This window comes from Rhinolophus sinicus, chromosome 2 (genome assembly GCF_057876585.1).
Source record: "Rhinolophus sinicus isolate RSI-liver-muscle chromosome 2, RSI-T2T, whole genome shotgun sequence".
Taxonomy (NCBI): Eukaryota; Metazoa; Chordata; class Mammalia; order Chiroptera; family Rhinolophidae; genus Rhinolophus; species Rhinolophus sinicus.
In genome coordinates, this window is record NC_142502.1 from 4,911,106 (window position 1) to 4,929,482 (window position 18,377).

At 42.3% G+C, this 18,377-nt stretch overlaps 1 protein-coding gene across 2 annotated transcripts in view; it reads right to left on the reverse strand.

Annotated features, from left to right (window-relative positions):
- Window positions 1-18,377, reverse strand: part of PACRG (parkin coregulated) — a 447,188-nt gene that overhangs the window by 187,358 nt on the left and 241,453 nt on the right. For both annotated transcript variants that reach the window (XM_019749820.3, XM_088795210.1), the window contains exon 4: window positions 9,978-10,127. In XM_019749820.3, coding sequence (XP_019605379.1) covers window positions 9,978-10,127 — 150 coding nt within the window. The remainder of the gene's footprint in view (window positions 1-9,977; window positions 10,128-18,377) is intronic.

Below are 18,377 nucleotides of genomic sequence, written 5' to 3' on the forward strand. Positions count from 1 at the left end.
AGAGTGGGGCTGGCGTGTCACCAGTGGCGTGACTGTGGGAGCGTCAGCAGACCATATCCACAACTGGGTAGATCAAGGCTTTTAAAGGGACAGGACGTGGCGTGAGGAGACAGTGAGGGATTTCTCCCAAGGTGTTGTGCTATGCTCGGCTCCCAATCCTGCCCGGCAGGTGGAACCATCTGGAGAGCTCAAAGGTGTCCCCATGGTGCTTCTAGAAGGGCAGGGGGATCCTGAACACAAGAAGTTGAGGAAAGAGTCACAACCCGAATGGAGAGCCCGGCCGTAGCGGGGGTCACTAGTAGCCCTCCGCACACTCCACAGGGCAGAATCAGCCGGAACGCCTGCCAGGTCCAGGGCATGTGGCGCCAGCTCGGGATGGAGCCCGTCATGAGAGCCTCCCCCCTCCCAACAGCACTGGGGGACAGAAGCTGGGTAGTCAAGGTGGAAGGCGGTGGTAACATGGGAGGCAGAGAAATGGAGGAAAAGTCCATCACGCCCCTTCCCCACTACAAGCTTCCAGCCTGGAGCACATCTGAGCTGGGGGAGGGGGACAGTACTTGACGGTAAATCAAGTCTGGAGTTTTGACCAAACTGCTGAAGAATGGATTCTAATAAGCACTGGAACTGTGTGTGTGAGTCCGTGAGCAGAACAACTAAGGTCGTTAAAGTTTTAGGCACTGTCAGGGAAAGGCTCCCCCACTGAATAAAGCTCTTTTTTTTTCGGTCTCCCTTTTAAACTCATCTTGTAATTATGTCATAAGTAGTGATTATTCAACATAACAATTATACTTGGTGAATTCTTATTTACTCTGCAATGTCCACATAGAGAGCGCAGAAAGGTCACCTGGCATTGCTGAAAGATTTGCATATAAAGGAAATGAGAACAAGATCTACATTACCAGCAAGTCCAGACGGGTGACCGTTTAGGTGACTGAAAAAGTACAAATTATAATCAGACCGAATACAGGAGCCTCCTTAAATGAAAACTTTAGAAATCACTATTTGCTTTTTGTTTTTTCTTTCTTTTGTTTTTTCTTTTTTGCAGATTAAGTAAAACTCTTGCATAAATAGAAAAGAACACTGTTTCCTCTTGGGCGAATATCTGCATGTGTGCTCATCTGGGGCCCATCCTGAGCTTTTAAATACACTGAAGCACATTATACAGATTTCTCTTAGCAGATCTTAAAGGCCTTGGCTGAACTGGTGGAAATCTCCTATTCAGAAACATGCCACTTCCCAGCTCGCAGGGGCCAGGTTACTGGCCAAGGACTGGGAACCAGTGGGAATCGAACCATCTTGTCTGGAGATACTGTTCTGGTGGACCTCGGAGGGGGAGGGAGGGGGACAAAGCACACGTTTCAGACATGGCTGTGCCCACAGGTTGAGCAGGGGCCAGCTGTCCCCTCTCTCTCCCAGGCTAGTCAAGGAGGTGGACACAGGAAATGGAGTCTACACAGCACGCGAGATGCGGGGAAGACCAAGGATGGAGAGCGATGCGTGTTGCTAGTCAGAGAGGGATCAAAGCTTGGTGCACCTGGAGCGACCTGAGAGAACGTGACGTTTGAGCTGACTTCTGGAGAAAAAGGAGGCCTTATCTCACGGGAGTCTTTGGGATGGGACTAGGATGGTCGCTCAAGGTCAAGAACCAGGGGTGTAGGTGCTGTGGCCCATTCCAACAAGCAGGCAGCCGGGTACAGATGGCCGGTTCCATTCCCACCTCAAGCCTCGATGCCACACCACAGTGGCCTCTTTAGAAAATACTAATGAGGTTTACCTATGCGGGTTGCTCTAGGTACAGCAAACGTGCCTCTGGTCTGGGGAGCACACACAGGTCGGTGCCTGGGCACCGCATTTGTCTGCAAGTCAGTGTTCTCTCGGCAGTCTGATCTCTTTAGGTAAACTTACATGATGGGAACAGAGGTAAAACGAGACTAATGTAGCTAATGCACATGAACCTGGGGTGCCCAGGGTAAAGGCTTGGGCACTAAGATTCGGAAAGATCCACACAGAAAAACTGCAAATATAAAAGCCACTTGAAAATTGAAAGCTGTGTCTGTCTTGAAAAGAGGTTAGGATTTCAATAATCTATCGTGCAATGCAATTCTAGGCAAACCTCCCCATTAGGCCTTTTGATTAGATAAAGACTTCAGCTCTCTTCTAAAATGAAGTGTGGGATCCAAAGAAGGAGCGAAAGCTCTTTGGCGGGAGAGACAGTTGAACAGTAAAAGTTTATCTACATTGGAATGTTTCTGCACGGAGAAATTATTAGCATCTCAAAACCAAAATTTGCATTGTATTGCTGACTGCGGGAATATGAAAAAGATACTGACTCTTAACCATATATTCTGCATCTAATCACCTTAATAAATTATCATATTTATTCTAATAGATGTCACTTACGTATCTTGAAAGGACTGCACGGAACCACATATGTAGGCAACCCCTGTCAGGCAGATAATACACGTGTAACATTTACCTACCACCTGCTAATCTGCAAATCAATCTCACTCACATTCCACCATCCACTGCCCTCACCCTCTTGCCACTGACACACCTACAAAACCGATTTCGATGCAGTTCCCTGCAGCTCCATGAGCTCTCTTTAATCTTCTCAACCACTTGCTTTTCGGATTAAGGCGACTGAGGCACAGAGTAGTTATGTAACCCATCAAACGCCACACAGCTTATAAATTCCGAGCCAGGATTCAAACCCAGGAAAGCCTTTGCTCTGAAACACTCTCCCATTTCTTCTTTTTACACTTACCGTTGCAGCCATCCCTGCCCACCAGATGAGCCCACTCAGGTACCCAGTGGCCTGACCCTCTTGCCCAGCTGGTTGGGCAGGGACAGGCTCAGGTGACGCAGTCCACCAGCCTGAGTGGCTCCCTAGGGCCTCCCGGGGGACTGGTGGCAGCAGGACATGTGGGTGTCTGTGGCATGTCAGGCGCAGCACCTGCGGCTGTGAAGGCCTTAGCTCACCTCTCAGAGCACAGAATCCCTGAAGGACAGAAGACCGAGTCCCTCCATCTCCTCTACTCACAACACCTGGATTCTCTTCCTTTCGTCACTAAACAAACCCTTCCTGCTGAAAGGAGAAGGAGCAGGGCTTTTTGTGGTTGAAAGGGGGGGTTCTCGTTAGGCTTCGCAAGGCAAGTCCATTCTCAGTAGTTACCGTGTTTCCCTGAAAATAAGACCCAGCTGGACAATCAGCTCTGATGAGTCTTTTGGAGCAAAAATTAAAATAAGACCCAGTATTATATTATATTATCTTATATTATATTATATTATATTATATTATATTATATTATATTATATTATATTATATTATATTATACCTGGTCTTACATTCTAGTAGAGTAAGACCGGGTCTTATATTAATTTTTGCTCCAAAAGACGCATTAGAGCGGATTGTCTGGCTCGGTCTTATTTTCTGGGAAACACGGTCGGGCAATGGGAGGGAGCGAAGGCACACGAAAGCTCCAGCTTTATTTACCAAGGATGGGATGTGATCTGCACACACCTCAGGTGAGACTTACACAGCCTGTCCCGGGTTGAACAGTGCCCCCCAAATTAATGTACTTTCTGGAACCTCCAAATGTGGCCAACATTTGCCAATAGAGTTATTGCCAATGTAACTAGGAAGGTAAGATGAGGTCATCCTGGGAGAGGGCGGGCCCTAATGCAGTCATGACAAGAACTGGTGTCTGTGTAAGAAGAGAAGAGACGCAGAGACTGGCACACAGGGGAAACGTCCCATAGAGACGGAGGCAGAGACCGGAGGGAGGCAGCTGTGAGCCGAGGGTCGCCAGGCTGGTGCCACCAGAAGCCAGGGAGCCTGGAACAAATCCTTTCCAGAGACTTTGGAGAGCAAGGACCCTGCCGACACTTTGATTTGGGACGTCTGGCCTTCAGAACCTGGAGAAAATACCTGTCTGTTGTCTAAGCCGCCCAGCCTGTGGTGTTTGTTATGGCAGCCCCAGGACACCCACACACAGCCTTTAGGACTGGTTCTGAGTTCCCTGGTCATCACCTTACCAGGTCCTGTGTTTCTATGTTCAGACAGACAACTCTGAGATTAATTTTTCCCTTGAGGCAGATGCAACCAGATCTGTCTACAGGGAGAGCAGATAGAGGCAACCTACATCGTGTCTCTGCACCCAGCACGGCTCTACAAGTGAATTTAGGGTGAAAATAAACTTGAATGAAGCAGTCTGAGTGAAGAGGAAATTCATTTAGTATGTACTTGTAGATTTCCTGATGGTAAGGAGGTCATTTTACGGGCTGACGGCATGTGAGGTGCATCGAATGAGGGTGCAGAAGCCCTGGCTTTTCCCAGGACCCCCGGTCCCCAGGCTGCCCTATCAGCCGTCAGTGTTCGCAGATACACAGGGCCTCCCTCCCCATCCCTTGAGATTTTCGAACTCTGGAAGCTTTGCTTATAAAAACTGCTTGGAAGATGAAGGAATATTGAATTTTGAGAAGTAAAGATTGAGGGGGAAGGAGAGTTTTATATAATTTTTTGAGAGCCCGTTATTTGAAAAGGCGGGTAGACATTGTTCTGTGTAGTTAAGATTAGAGAGACAGCCCAGATGGACCTGGTAGGGTAGATTTCAGTTTCGTGCCGGAAGTGCCTTTGGCAGTATGCTGGGCACTGTCATGAGAGAGAGAAGCTACTTGGGACAGCACTGAATAAACAAGTACTGGTCACGCAGACCGGCGAGTGAGTAAATCCCACGCAAACACATACGAAGAGCCTGTTTCTCCGAGGTGTGCCACCCTCCACACAGGAAAAAGAAAGCCCCACAGAAACATTTTGCCCTCATGGAACTGACAATCTAATACATCGTAGTTTAGTGGATTGGGGAGAGGCTCAAGCTGTGGGCGCCACGTGTATCGGCCAGCTTTGTCATGAGGCTGGGATTCTCTTTAGACCACCTGGTTCAATCTGAGAGGAAGAAGAGCTCCGAAGAGATGAGATACACATGGTGATCTCAAATGTAATTTTCACGAACTGTGGAGCGGTGGTTCTAACACTTTCCTCAATGAACTTATTCCTTGAATAAACATCCGAATGCTTTCAAATCTAATAAACCTAGTGATTTCAAAGGAAAGTTGAAATAAACTTCTAAAATATAAATCCATGGACTCGAACTTGTATAGAATCCCATGGGGAACAAACCTTAATTCTAAAATTTAATTTAAAGTTCTGTGACAGAGACTTTATACACATCAGTTATGAGACAGAAAAACAAAATATTTTTTTGGTCAACAATCAGCTCCCAAAAGCTCATCAACATTTTTAATGACCCATGAGAATGGGACCCATAAAGCTCACAGAAATATCTCGGAAGGTTTCAATCAGGTTGACTAAGACAGAATGCTTAGGTTCTAATCAGAAGTTCTTTTAAAAGCCTGCCAGCATAAAACAGTTGTTTCTATTTTTTAGAAACTACTTACATTACAGGACCAAAGACCTGGTACAAACATTCTAAAGGTTTGTAAATTTGATGTATTCTACTACGTCTGACCTTAAATTTAAAAATGTAACCTCCTTTTCATGGACTTTTTATGAACCTACAGTGGCATATGTCCCAGAACTAGCCTGGATAAATCTCAGACTGTTTGATTTCTACACACATGGGAACATGCTACCTCATTGATATTACAATTCCTTTTGCACATCCCATGAGATAAACTTATGGTACCATCGGAGTTGCCGATACCTGGAGTCTCGGAACTGTTCCAGGTAGAGTCTATTTAAGGACTATTGGTGCAGTTAAGAACAAAGGAACCAAAATAAGGATTGCCTCCAGAAAACAGGGTTGCTGGAGACCCCTAATCTGCCGGCCCAGCCCCATATTTTAGCTGTAAATGTTTTAATGCCATTTATTGGCTCATGCTTCTCAAATGCAATACACTGCAGTATTAATTTTGCAGTTTCTCTCTGAAGACTATAAATTGAACATTCCTATTGTCTTAATTTTATGTTACCATCAATAACATTTGTGAAACAACACAGGAAACAAAAACTTGCTCTTCTAGAAACTCTTCTTTCTCTTTCACCGCAAAGCAGTTACTAGAAAGACAGCATGTTTTAGGCACCCAAAATTTGTTGTTTAGAATTAAGGGAAACAAGCCCCAAAACACAGGTACTACTGTGGATCTCCCAGCATGGACCCTGACCCAGGCGCCTTCTGTTTGTCGCACTCATGCTTTTCTAAACATGATATTCCCCAAAACATCAGTCACATATTGGAGCTTAAAGGTTACGCCAGGAAAGGAAGAACCTGAAAACCAGTTATTGTTGAATGAATCCCAGAGTTCTTCATTTCTTGGGCTACGTACCCAGCATTTGGCAATCAGCCATGAAACAAAGGGATTGTCGCAGCTGGAAACCCAAGAGGCCACGCCTCATTCACAGGCTCACAGAAGGGCCCAGGGGGCGAGTTACCCAACAGGGCACATGATGCATTCCATCACCTGTGCATAATTTATTGTATTTGTATATAGTACATAGCGATGCACATATATAAGGTTGCATAGGTATAAAATGTTGTATATGATAATGACTCTCTCCTTTAATACCCAGACAAGGCTGGGCTCTGCATGGAGGGGAATGGATACACTATCTCCAAGTATCACGCCAACCCAGATGCAGAAATTTAAGTTCAGAGAAGTTGCATGATTTGCCTAAGCTCACATCTCTCCTGGCTCTGCAATATTACTCTTCATTCCACATTACAGTTCACACCTTAGATTTATTTTACTGTATTTTTAACTACAGCCTAATTAAACCCTGTGGAAAATATTATCCATAAATGGAATTATAAAGCCACTCTTCCTCCTAGGACTGGATTGATCTTGTGGGGCTGGTTGCAAGTTTTAACACCCACAGAAATATAGATAGGGCAATGGCACCAGCACCATTGGCTCCCCCCTCCCTTCCCTTCTTTACTTCCCACTGGTCCCCTGGGAAGACTCCAGGCCGGGGGGCCTCACCCTGGGCGACTGTGGAAATGTTTGTCCAGTCCCTAGCTTCTCAGCGCCACTGATCGTTTCCGAGGAAGTTCATCCGACATGAAATAGGACAGAAATTGCAAAAAGGAGCAGGCAGTAGAATTAAACCAAAGCTGGTGCTTCAAGGGAACACCGACAGAAAGACAGGTCATTACATTAGAAGGAATATTCTGTCTTTCATTTCTTTTCTTTCTTTCTGTCATTTCTATCTGGTGTCCTTCTCAAAAAGATTTTGTTGCGGGACTTGAAAGAAACGTATTTGAATTTAACAAGACATGGATTTACATGAAAGATATGTAAAGAAAAGAGGAAACAGAAACGTGTAAAATTGTTCCCAAATACATTGAACTGAGGATGAAATTTTCTACTAATGCTACATGCTGGAAATTTCTAGTATAATTTTAAGTGTAAAGAAATAGATCTGTTACCAAAGACATCTGCTCAAATGAAGTACATAAGGTTCTGTGAATATGAATCAGATATCTACAATCATAAAGCAGGATTTAGTGAAATGCTATTAAAGCTAAATTATTTGTATAGTGAAAATACCACTGTAATCGGAAATCCTGAGATAAGCTTCTTCTGATAGAACCGATCTACGGTAACACAGCCACTTTGAAGAACGGTTTTAACTTTTCTAGCTAGAATGCTCCAGTTCTGCAATTTGCCCCTCTGGAAATCCCGCACACTGCATTCTGGCACTGTACTGATTGGCAGGCTTCTAAGATAAGTAGAAAATGATGCTGAGGCTAATATTGTTTTGTGTCTCAAATGTCAGAAAGATAGTAAGCAGAAAATGGTTGACTGTAGAGTTCCTGACGAATCCAGTCAGGAATGTTCCAAAAGAATTAGCCATGCCTGGGCCCAATGAAGGCTATGGTAGAAACTACAAATTCCTCACATTGATAAAATCTAAATAGAGATATATGCCTAAAGCCCATCACTTATTTTGTGAAGCACATGGACACTCGTGAGTTACAGATTGTACTAAAAGTATCTGAGGAAGATGGAGAAACCAGTTGCTTCTGTGTGATAGTCCAGTGCTCGCAAGACCTGCCTGCTGCTCTGGCAGGCATCCTCCTCCTCACAGGTTTCCCTGAGGACGAGGGAGATTCTAACTGCCTCCTGCATATCACTGCGCTTCTTCTTTTATACAAGACACAACATGAAGCTTAGATTGAAGTTTCAGGTTCTACTGTGGGACGACAAAAGCATTAGCTTAGTGTTGCGGTAGGGACCCACGCCTAGCCACGCAAGGGAGGGAGGTGTGTTAGCACCCCGCTTCCACGACGGCCAAGGACAGAAGCAAATGTGCACTTGGGAGAAGAGTTACAGAGAGGCAACTCTGACAGTGAAAAAAGGGACATAGTGATAGACCATATATTGTAGGTTTCTATGAGGATTATTGAGGAAAACACTTGCGAATCACACACTTCAAAAATGTTTACTATATCTGAGACTTTTGGGGGTGGCTGTTCCCTGATTCTTCTATGTCTTTAATAACTCCAGCTCTCTAATCTCTGTCTCTATTGCCTCTACCTCTGTATTTCTATCTCTATCATCTTTCTCTCTCAAGTTAATTAGAATCTAAATTTAATGGATACAGAAAAATTTTTGATTATGACTCAAGAATGCTTAACAATTGTTTTACATATAGTAGAAATGTTGTTACTAAAACTTTCAGTTTAGACCATAAGATTACTAACACCCAATTTTCACTTTCCTGAAAGAGTAACCATCTCATCTGAATGCCCACGTTAACTCCATAGCTCTCCAGATATTTTGGAATGGATATCGGCTCACTCCAAGTATTCTTAAGCTCCCATAACCCCAGGCGAAGTCCTTTCCACTATGTTTAATATTAAGCATATAAGTAGGTCCTTGTGTTATAGAAAGACAGCTCAAGACTTTCTCAGGATTCCATGATTTCCTGAATAGTCTGCATGATTAACTAGACATCTTAAAGAAATTTAGGAATAGTATAAAAAATAGTGATTCCAAATAAAGGACTTGTTTGTGGTAGGAGCTGCTATACACTCAGTTTCTTGATTTTTCTTTTTCTTTTCTTTTTTTTTTTTTTTTTTTTTTTGCATGTACAATGTACTCATTGTAGAACATGTTGCAAAAATGTCATACAGTGTTTCACTAAATTACTAATTTGTTTACATGGCTACCAGGAATTAACTTCAAATGTTGACTTAGATCATGGGAAGTACGGAACTTCAAAGTTAGCAGCATAGAAGAAAATTAGTTTCACGTCATTTCAATAGGCATGAAGGAAACTGGCACTCTCAGTGTACTTACTGCCAAGAGATCGCCACGACTTGCTAATACCCTTGTTAGTATAAAGCAAATTCGTCTGAGCTCCTCAGTGCTCAAAACTTATAAAATAATAGTTTTTTAAAATAAATATATCAGCATACACACACACACATATTTTAAACAGTACTCACCATCAACGAAGTAGCAACAAATTATCCATTTTTCTATTTGTGTTTTAGATATGGGAGAGCATATATTAAAACTCTCCAAACCACGTGTACCAGATTTTAATAATATTGTTTTAAAAATTCATCTTAAATCGATAAAAACTGGAATTTTAACTGGAAGGATCTAACGGTAGTACTCTATCAAGAGAAAGAACAAGTTCCTACTAGAGTACTCAAAAAGCTATTTTTAAAAAATTTACAATTTACTCATTGGACGATTATAGAAGTGCGTCGGTGCTTCTGCGCCAAGTAAGTAAGTAAGTAAGCTGCACATGTCAGGAGTGATACATGGTTTTACTGTTTCCGTCGGGGGTGGCAGGAGGAGAAGAGGGAGTTATGATACTTAGATCTCTAAGTGGATCGTAGTTTATCTGCAATAATAAGTCCTAAATGTGTTGCTAATGAACTCTGCATCAAACCGCTCCCTTTGTTCAGGGCTTAAAAGGCATTTTGACTCCTGGGATAACTCACCATTCATATTCTTAAAGATGTTCAGGATGGGGAGGATTTGACGGTAATAGGGCACCAAAGCTTCTCCCACCATCTCAGCTGACACCACCAGATGCTGGAGAACTTTGAGAGTCACGCAGATGACCTGCCGGTTTCGGAGGTTCAAAGCATCTAAATGGTAGGAAAAGGGACAGGTCAAAAATAGGAAGCATTCATTTCTACAATTATAAGGCGAATCGACGCATAGACCATTTAATTAAACTGAACTCTATTGGGGATTACCATTGGGATGAGCCTTTGTCATTACAGGTTTGAACGATGCGCAGCGGCCCTGGAAGCTATAAACAGGCTCTTGCTGGTATATTATTTGAGTTCCTGACTGGTACTGATTCCTCACCATCCCTAAGGGAGCAGCTCACTGTACCTCACAGAAGAGGCGGTGATGGACAGGTAGCATGAAAGAGAACAGGTCGGTCAGTGTCACAGGAGTTCAAGGATCCCGGGAAGGCTGACAACAGATTCATTTTCATGCAACAGTCCCTTTTCAGTTAACAATCCATGCTAGTCTTAAAACCATCACCATGACACAAACTTTTATTTGAAAAGGGGGTCTGGGTGTGGTATGTGTGAGTGGAAATGGTAGGCTGGTTACAAACACTGAGAATGTTCTCAGAAGTGAACACAAACAGGCTGTGTGTAGACTCTCAAGAATGTAGGGAAGAAAAGCAACATTTTTAAATGCTTACAACTTTAAAAGGACTCAATAGTAAACAACCTCAAGAGTCCAAAGAAACACAAAATGGTTGTAAAGAGTACGTCTAAAATCACAGTAACAAGTTGGGTTGCAGAGACAGGAAGTTCCCCGCTGTTCCCTTACTTGCTCCTTCCAGAGTGGAGAATTCAGAGGCCAGGAGCCGGGAAACTGACCACCGGCTGCATGAACGTGGCCAGCGGCCACCACCCCCTTTCTTCGTCCCAGTTTCCTTAATCATGAGAACCTGTTATTTACTGTCTAAGATGACTGAGAGTTCCAAGATTTAAATAAAAGAGCTATATAAAGCATCTGTTACAGAAGATAATCAAAGGCGGTCACTGATCCACGGTGATGCCCCAGACTCCTCCAACACAAAGTCAAACGTTCTTCTTTTCTTCTGAAAAGAAAGATCAATTATGACTTTAAAGTGTTTCATTTATGGAGAGACAAAAGGAACCAGGCTGTCAAAAGGGATGACACCACCGTCAGCACACCTGTGGGCAGTCTGACGTCATTCTTGAACTCCAGGTCACATTTGCAACAGCCTGGATCTTGCCAGTACCTCAAATTCAGTTTGTTCCAAGGATAAGTTTCCCCCATAGGCTTTCTCTTTGTCCTATGTCCCCTATATTTAGTAATGATACACCCAGGTTCCCAGCCACCCAGGGTCAAAATCTGTTTCTCATCGCTCACATTCCTCATGTTGCAAAGCCACCTTGTTCTTCCTTTGTAGTATCTCTTGCATGTATGTCCTCCTCCCCATCCTCACCTACAGTCCTCTGGTCTCTCCATCCTCACCCCCGTCCTTAGGTACTCCCATGTTTCCTCAAAAATAAGATCAGGTCTTATATTAATTTTTGCTCTGAAAGATGCATGAGGGCTTATGCTCAGGGGATGTCATCATGAAAAATCATGCTAAGGCTTATTTTCCGGTTAGGTCTTATTTACGGGGAAACACGGGAGGACTCTATCCTCCCTTTACACTTCCGGTTCTGGGTCTCCTTCCTCCCTTTATTCTTCTGGTCCTGAGTCTCCATCGTTACCACCTTTCCTCTGGTCTGTCTCCTCACTGGAGCACTGTCATGCCCTCCTAACACACCTCTTTTCTGTCTTTCTCTACTCTTCCAGCCTGACTCTTCACAGGCTGCTGGATTCACCTTCATAGAGCAAATCTGATGATCACACCATCTGGTCAAAAAGTCCAGAGTCCCCCCAATTCCATTTTCTACAGAATAAAGTACAAACTAGCCAGTCATAAGGGTGACACTTAGGATATGTTTGAACCAAACCGAATTTTTAATTACAAATTCAAGACTATAAGGTATCATTTAGTGGGTTCACAGCTACTTCCTCTGGAATCACAATAAGTTTTTAAAAGTACAAAGTGGCTGGTTTCATTCCCTCCTGCAACCAAATGGGGATTGGGCATGAAAACACCTCAGGGCAGCCCCACAACTTCTAGTGCAGTTCAGACTATATTCTTGTTGGGTTGGAAAATAAATACAAATGTAATGAGTGGAAATGGCTCATTTTTAACGCAGAGATCCAATCTTGATACAACTATGGAATTTGTTTGCATGGTGGCTCAATACTACAACATTTAGACACATTGCAGGTCATACCATATATTACGAAAAACAACTAAAACTAGGATGCTATAAGTTAGCTTAAAAGCTGTTGTAATGAGATACTCAAGAGCTGAGTGGAGAGGGGGAACGGCATGTAGCATATGTCACAGCCAGTAGCGGGGACCCTTCTTTTGGTCTTATCCGATGTAAAAGTTGTTTTGCCTTTTCCAGAAGCCAAGGGTTACCAAATCCTCCCTACTGAGCAGCTCAGTTGAATAGAAGAACTAGGAGCCTGCAGAAAGGGTGTTCTGAGGATTATGGGCAGCACACATTCGTTCAAAAAGTCGACCTGTGAAGCTGAACACGTGAAGGAGTCAGGACTGCAGGTCCGTCACGGCTCACACACTGGCAGCTGACATGCACCGAGCACCTCTACACACCAGGAATTAAAGTGAGCACTTCGCATATATTAGTGTACTTAATCCTCATCCATCAAAGGTTTATTGAGCATGTATTATCTACCAGTCACCGCTTTAGGAACTGGAAACACAGACTTGAACGAGACAATTACGGTCCTCGTACCTCTGGGGATTCAGGATAGTGTGGAAGAAGACACTGAACAAATACTGCAAGTGTGATACGTGTTCATAAGAAGGACAAGGCATTTAAACAGCAAATCAAAGGGGCATTCGGCCCGATCTCGAGAGTAGAGAAAGCTCCCAGACACTGGGAGAGCCTGAGAGAGGAGGTCACACAGTCACACAGGTGACGGGTATTCCAGAAGGGGCACAGCGTGCTGGAGGTGCCCCCTCTTGGATAAAGGAGCCCTTTGTCTGCGAGTTCTGTTCCAGCTCATGCAGTGATGTGTAACCAGAGACCCGGGTACTATAGAAACAGTCTCCTAAAGGTTTTATCATTGCGTGTATATTTTTCTTGGGATAAGTTAGAAGTGGTGGGAAGAAGTATGTAGTGTGTGTAGATGTGTAAAAGGACAGTGACACTGTAGCACTTTTTCTTGGAGCTACATGATCCCTAGGCCCCTGTTGCAGACAGAAGCAGATGTTTACGATCCTGGGTTCCTGACTTTTCTCTTTACTCCTCCCTCTCTCTCACCCCACTTTCTAAAGAGGACTCATCGCCATAACCACATCCAGCTACATTCTTATAAATTGCTTAGTAAAAAGGATTCAACATTGAAACAGAACTACACGGGTATGTTATTTTTATTCTTTTGATATTTTCAAGTCAATGTATAATTGAGTGTATACAATTCTCATTACACGGTGAGTTTTGCTTTTTTTTCAAGAAAGCCTTTCTCTTGATGCTGTAAAGTCACGAGCAGGAGAAGGTATTAGAAGATATTAGAAAAGATAGCTATCTGAGCATGAGCAGAGCCCATCTGGTGAATGCAGAAAAAATTCTGGCAGCCATAGTGGCTGCTGAATGCTGGTTTACCACATTTGTCTTCTTTCAGGGTGTGCATGCGAAAGCTTCCAATAAAACAATAAAATAGCTGAGAGTTTGCTCATTTATGACCTATGTTAGAATTTTTCCAAGTACAATATATTGATTAAAGAGTAAACTTTATATATATATATATATATATATATATATATACACACACACACACACACACACACACACATATATATGAAACTTTTGTATAGTTAATTGATCACTTGGGGATAAATTAATTATCTCTCTTACCATGGATAATAATAATAGCTGTGAGGAAATCATTATTTCATTTTATTGCAACCCCTATTGAATGGACATGGTTGTGATAATGTTATTGGATTGGCAGTGACTGACAAGTAAAATGCATGAACTGTTACTCTGAATGATATCTAACATGGAACGCTAAGACTTCCTAAATGACCAGGGAATGGCTCTAATGCCTCTGCAGCTGCTATGAAGTAAAGCAGGGTGTACATGGGAAAAGCTCCTTAACTTCATCCAAGGTAGAGTTTTTATATTGCCCATTTCCACTTCAGTTCCTCTATTTTTCTTCCTCATTCTTGGGGCATTAAGAACACTATTAAGCTGGAAGTCATTTTGTCCTTAATGTCCCAGTAGAATTAAGTAAAAAAGAGGGTTTCTTTCCTTTTTCCCTTTGAAACAAAGTTCTTCTCTTTTGAAAAAGTATGTTAACAGATATAAAGAGAATATGATTCTGTAGCTTGAAAGAGAAGAAATGTGTTTATTTTTGTTTTGATGGCCCTGAAAGCTACTGTCAAGACATGAAGTGAGGACTGTGTACTCAAGATTTAAGGTTTTGAAAAGGATCTTACATGAGAAATCTTCTGACATTATAGATCAACGACTGAAACCTTTCTATTCCGAAAATTGGCTTCTATTGTACTGCTTACTGTCTTCAAGTATAATCAACAATAGAGCTTCCAGATAGACAGAAATTGCTGAAGAATAAGGAAAATATAATTTAAAGTCAAGGTGCTAAAACTTATTCATCTTAGATTGTTATGTTACATGTATGATTTTCTCAAGCACAAAATCCATTATTGCTATAATTTTTGCAAAGTGAGAACATTTTCTACTATTAGGTATGATTCATTCCTATGGAATTAAAAAAATGGAAATATTTCTACTTCTTTTAAAACTAGAAATGGCAAACAAAACACAGAAGCAAACATTCAAGTCCAAAAGATATTTTTGACATATGCTATAAATGTTAATATCCTTGATATGCAAATATCTATCACAAGCAAATAAAAGATTGGATCTTCTAATTAAAAAAGGAGCAAAGGAGTTAAAAATGCAGATTTGATCAAAATGGCAGCATGAGGTGAGCCTCTGTAAAGCTCCCCTGGAATTTACAACTAATTGAACAACAAAAGCTCCACAAAGGACACCCTGCACAGCAGACAGGCAAGACGAAGAGGCCAACTACCAAAATCAGCTACAGGTGGGAGATTCGCATGAGTGGGGGGGGAAGGGGGGGAGGAGGGAAGGGAGAAGTGCGGAGACAGAGCCGCTCGGGCGCAGGACTCAGACCTCGCTCAGTGCTCTGAGCTCGCTGCTTCCCAGAACCACCGCAGCTGCGGGAGAGGGAAGAACTCGGACTGCTAGGGCTCCGCTTATGGCCCACAGGGCTGAGGGGGCAGCATATAACACGGCTGCACCCAACGCTCGCGGCAGAGACCTCGGAGAAAAGACTGAGGGAAAAAGGCTGAAAACGGTGGTTTAAGCCCTCACTGCCGAGCAGAGAATGGAGCCTTAGGCACTGAGACTGGCCGCCCCCTCCCGCCCCTCCCAGAGCTCGCCCCGCCCCCACCTGCCTGGTGCTAGAAGCGAAACAGTAGCAGTGTCAGATCAAAACAACAGAATATTTGCTGTTCTGAGAACTGTGGATCGCAGACACAGATTCACAGCCCAACTAGTTCCGGCAAAGGGGAGGGAGCTGTGGAAGCAGGACCGGCTTTGTGGTGGTGGCTGCCATTGCTCTGGGCCACCTCTCACAACTCACCCCGCGCCTGGCCCCACCTATCTGGGCGGATCCCTGCAGGAGTAAACAGAACTGCTGAAACAAACGGGCTCTGAATCTGGAGAGGAAGAGCTTTGGAACATCAAAAGCTCTCCGCATACCCACCAGGACACTGTGCCCTGTGACCTAGACAAACTATTAACAGAGGAGAAGCCCGTCTCTCAGGGAATCCCCCCATTGTGTGAGAAGCTGGAAGAGTTCAGAGAAAACATAGCACTACCATGTGGGAGAAGAAAAATAAGCTGCAGTTGGAGAAAAAATAAAACATTCTACCAACAAGTACTGGAATACAAAAGAAAGACCTCTTCCTAGCAACTTGTTGCAGAAGCCACTCCTGTAGATGTCTAGGAAGACAAATAATAAATCAGTAATTGCCATGAATAACCAAGGCAACAAGATAGCTCATAAAGAAAGTGAAAAGTCTCCAGAAAAGGAACTTAAAGATATGGAAATATGTGACTTAAATAACAGAGAATTCAAGATTGCAGTTCTGAAAAAACTCAACGAGAAGCAAGAAAACACAGAAAGGAAGTTTAATGAACTCAGAAATACAATCAAAGACCAACATGAGCATTTTACAAAAGAGACTGAAATTTTAAAAAAGAACCAAATAGAATTTCTAGAGATTAAGAACTCAATAGAAGAAATTAAGAATGAAATAACCAGCTTAGGTAGCAGAGTTGACCAGATGGAGGAAAGAATCAGTGACATCGAAGATAGAAACCTGGAAATGACACAGATGAAAGAAGAAAGAGACTTGAGATTTAAAGAAATGAAAGAAATCTACAAGAACTTTCTGACTCCATCAGAAAGAGCAATATAAGAATAATGGGCATACCAGAAGGAGAAGAAAGAGAGAAGGGAACAGAGAATATATTCAAACAAATTGTCGATGAGAACTTCCCAAACTTGTGAACAGAACTGGATCCTCGAATCCAAGAAGCAAATAGAACACCTAATTACCTCAATCCCAACAGACCTTCTCCAAGGCATATTGTATTGAAGCTGTCTAAAATCAATGACAAAGAAAGAATCCTCAAGGCAGCCAGGGAAAAGAAGATGGTAACTTACAAAGGAAAGCCCATTAGATTATCATCAGATTTTTCAGCAGAAACTCTACAAGCCAGGAGGGAGTGGAACCAAATATTCAAACTATTGAAAGAGAGAAATTATGAGCCAAGAATAATATATCCAGCAAAGATATCCTTTAGATATGAAAGAGGAATAAAGACCTTTCCAGACATACAGAAGCTGAGGGAATTTTCTAATGTATGACCCGCACTACAAGAAATGCTATTCGACCACCATCAACAGGGACAATTTGTGGCAACCAAAACATAAAAAGGGGAAGAGTAAAGGCCTGAACCGGAATATGGGAATGGAGAAAGTAAGCGTGCTGAAGAAAATGGAATACTCTAAATATCAAACTTCCTTTTACATAAACTTAAGGGTAAACACTCAAAAAAAAAAAAAAAAATCCAGAACTGAAATATATACTGTAATAAAAGAAGAAACAGAGGGAAACATCATAGAATACCACCACACAGAAATAATAGACAACAACAAAAAGGCAAAGAAACAATGGAGACACAGCCTTACCAGAAAACTAAAGATAGAATGACAGGAAATCCTCACATATCAATAATCACCCTAAATGTAAATGGACTGAACTCACCAATAAAAAGGCACAGAGTAGCAGATTGGATCAAAAAACTAAACCCAACCATATGCTGTCTCCAGGAGACACATCTCAGCTACAAGGACAAGCATAGACTCAAAGTGAAAGGGTGGAAATTGACACTCCAAGCAAATGGCACCCAGAGAAAGGCAGGTGTAGCCATAATGATATCAGATGAAACAGACTTCAGGGTGAAAAAGATAACAAGAGACAAAGATGGACATTTCATAATGGTAAAGGGGACTATACAACAAGAAGACATAACAGTCATCAATATGTATGCCCCCAATCAGGGAGCACCGAAATATACCAAGCAACTACTAACAGAACTAAAGCGAGAAATTGACCAAAACACAATTATACTAGGGGACTTAAATACATCATTGACAGCTATGGATAGATGATCCAAACAGAAAATAAATAACAAAATACCAACCCTAAATGACACATTAGATGAACTGGACATAATTGACATATATAGAGCACTTCATCCTAAAACATCAGACTATATATTCTTTTCTAGTGTACATGGAACATTCTCAAGGATAGACCATATATTGGGACATAAAATCAGCCTCAGCAAATTTAAGAAGACTGAAATCATACCAAGCATATTCTCTGATCAGAAGGCTTTGAAATTGGATATCAACTGCAAAAAGAAAGCAGAAAAAAACACAAATACATGGAGATTAAACAACATACTTTTAAAGAATGACTGGGTCAAAGAAGAAATTAGAGGAGAGATCAAAAGATACATAGAAACAAATGACAATGAAATTGCATCCTACCAAAATTTTTGGGATGCAGCAAAAGAAGTTTTAAGAGGGAAATTTATATCATTATAGGCCTGTCTCAAGAAGCAAGAAAAAATCCCAAATAAATAACCTCATGTTACACCTTAAAGAACTAGAAAGAGAAG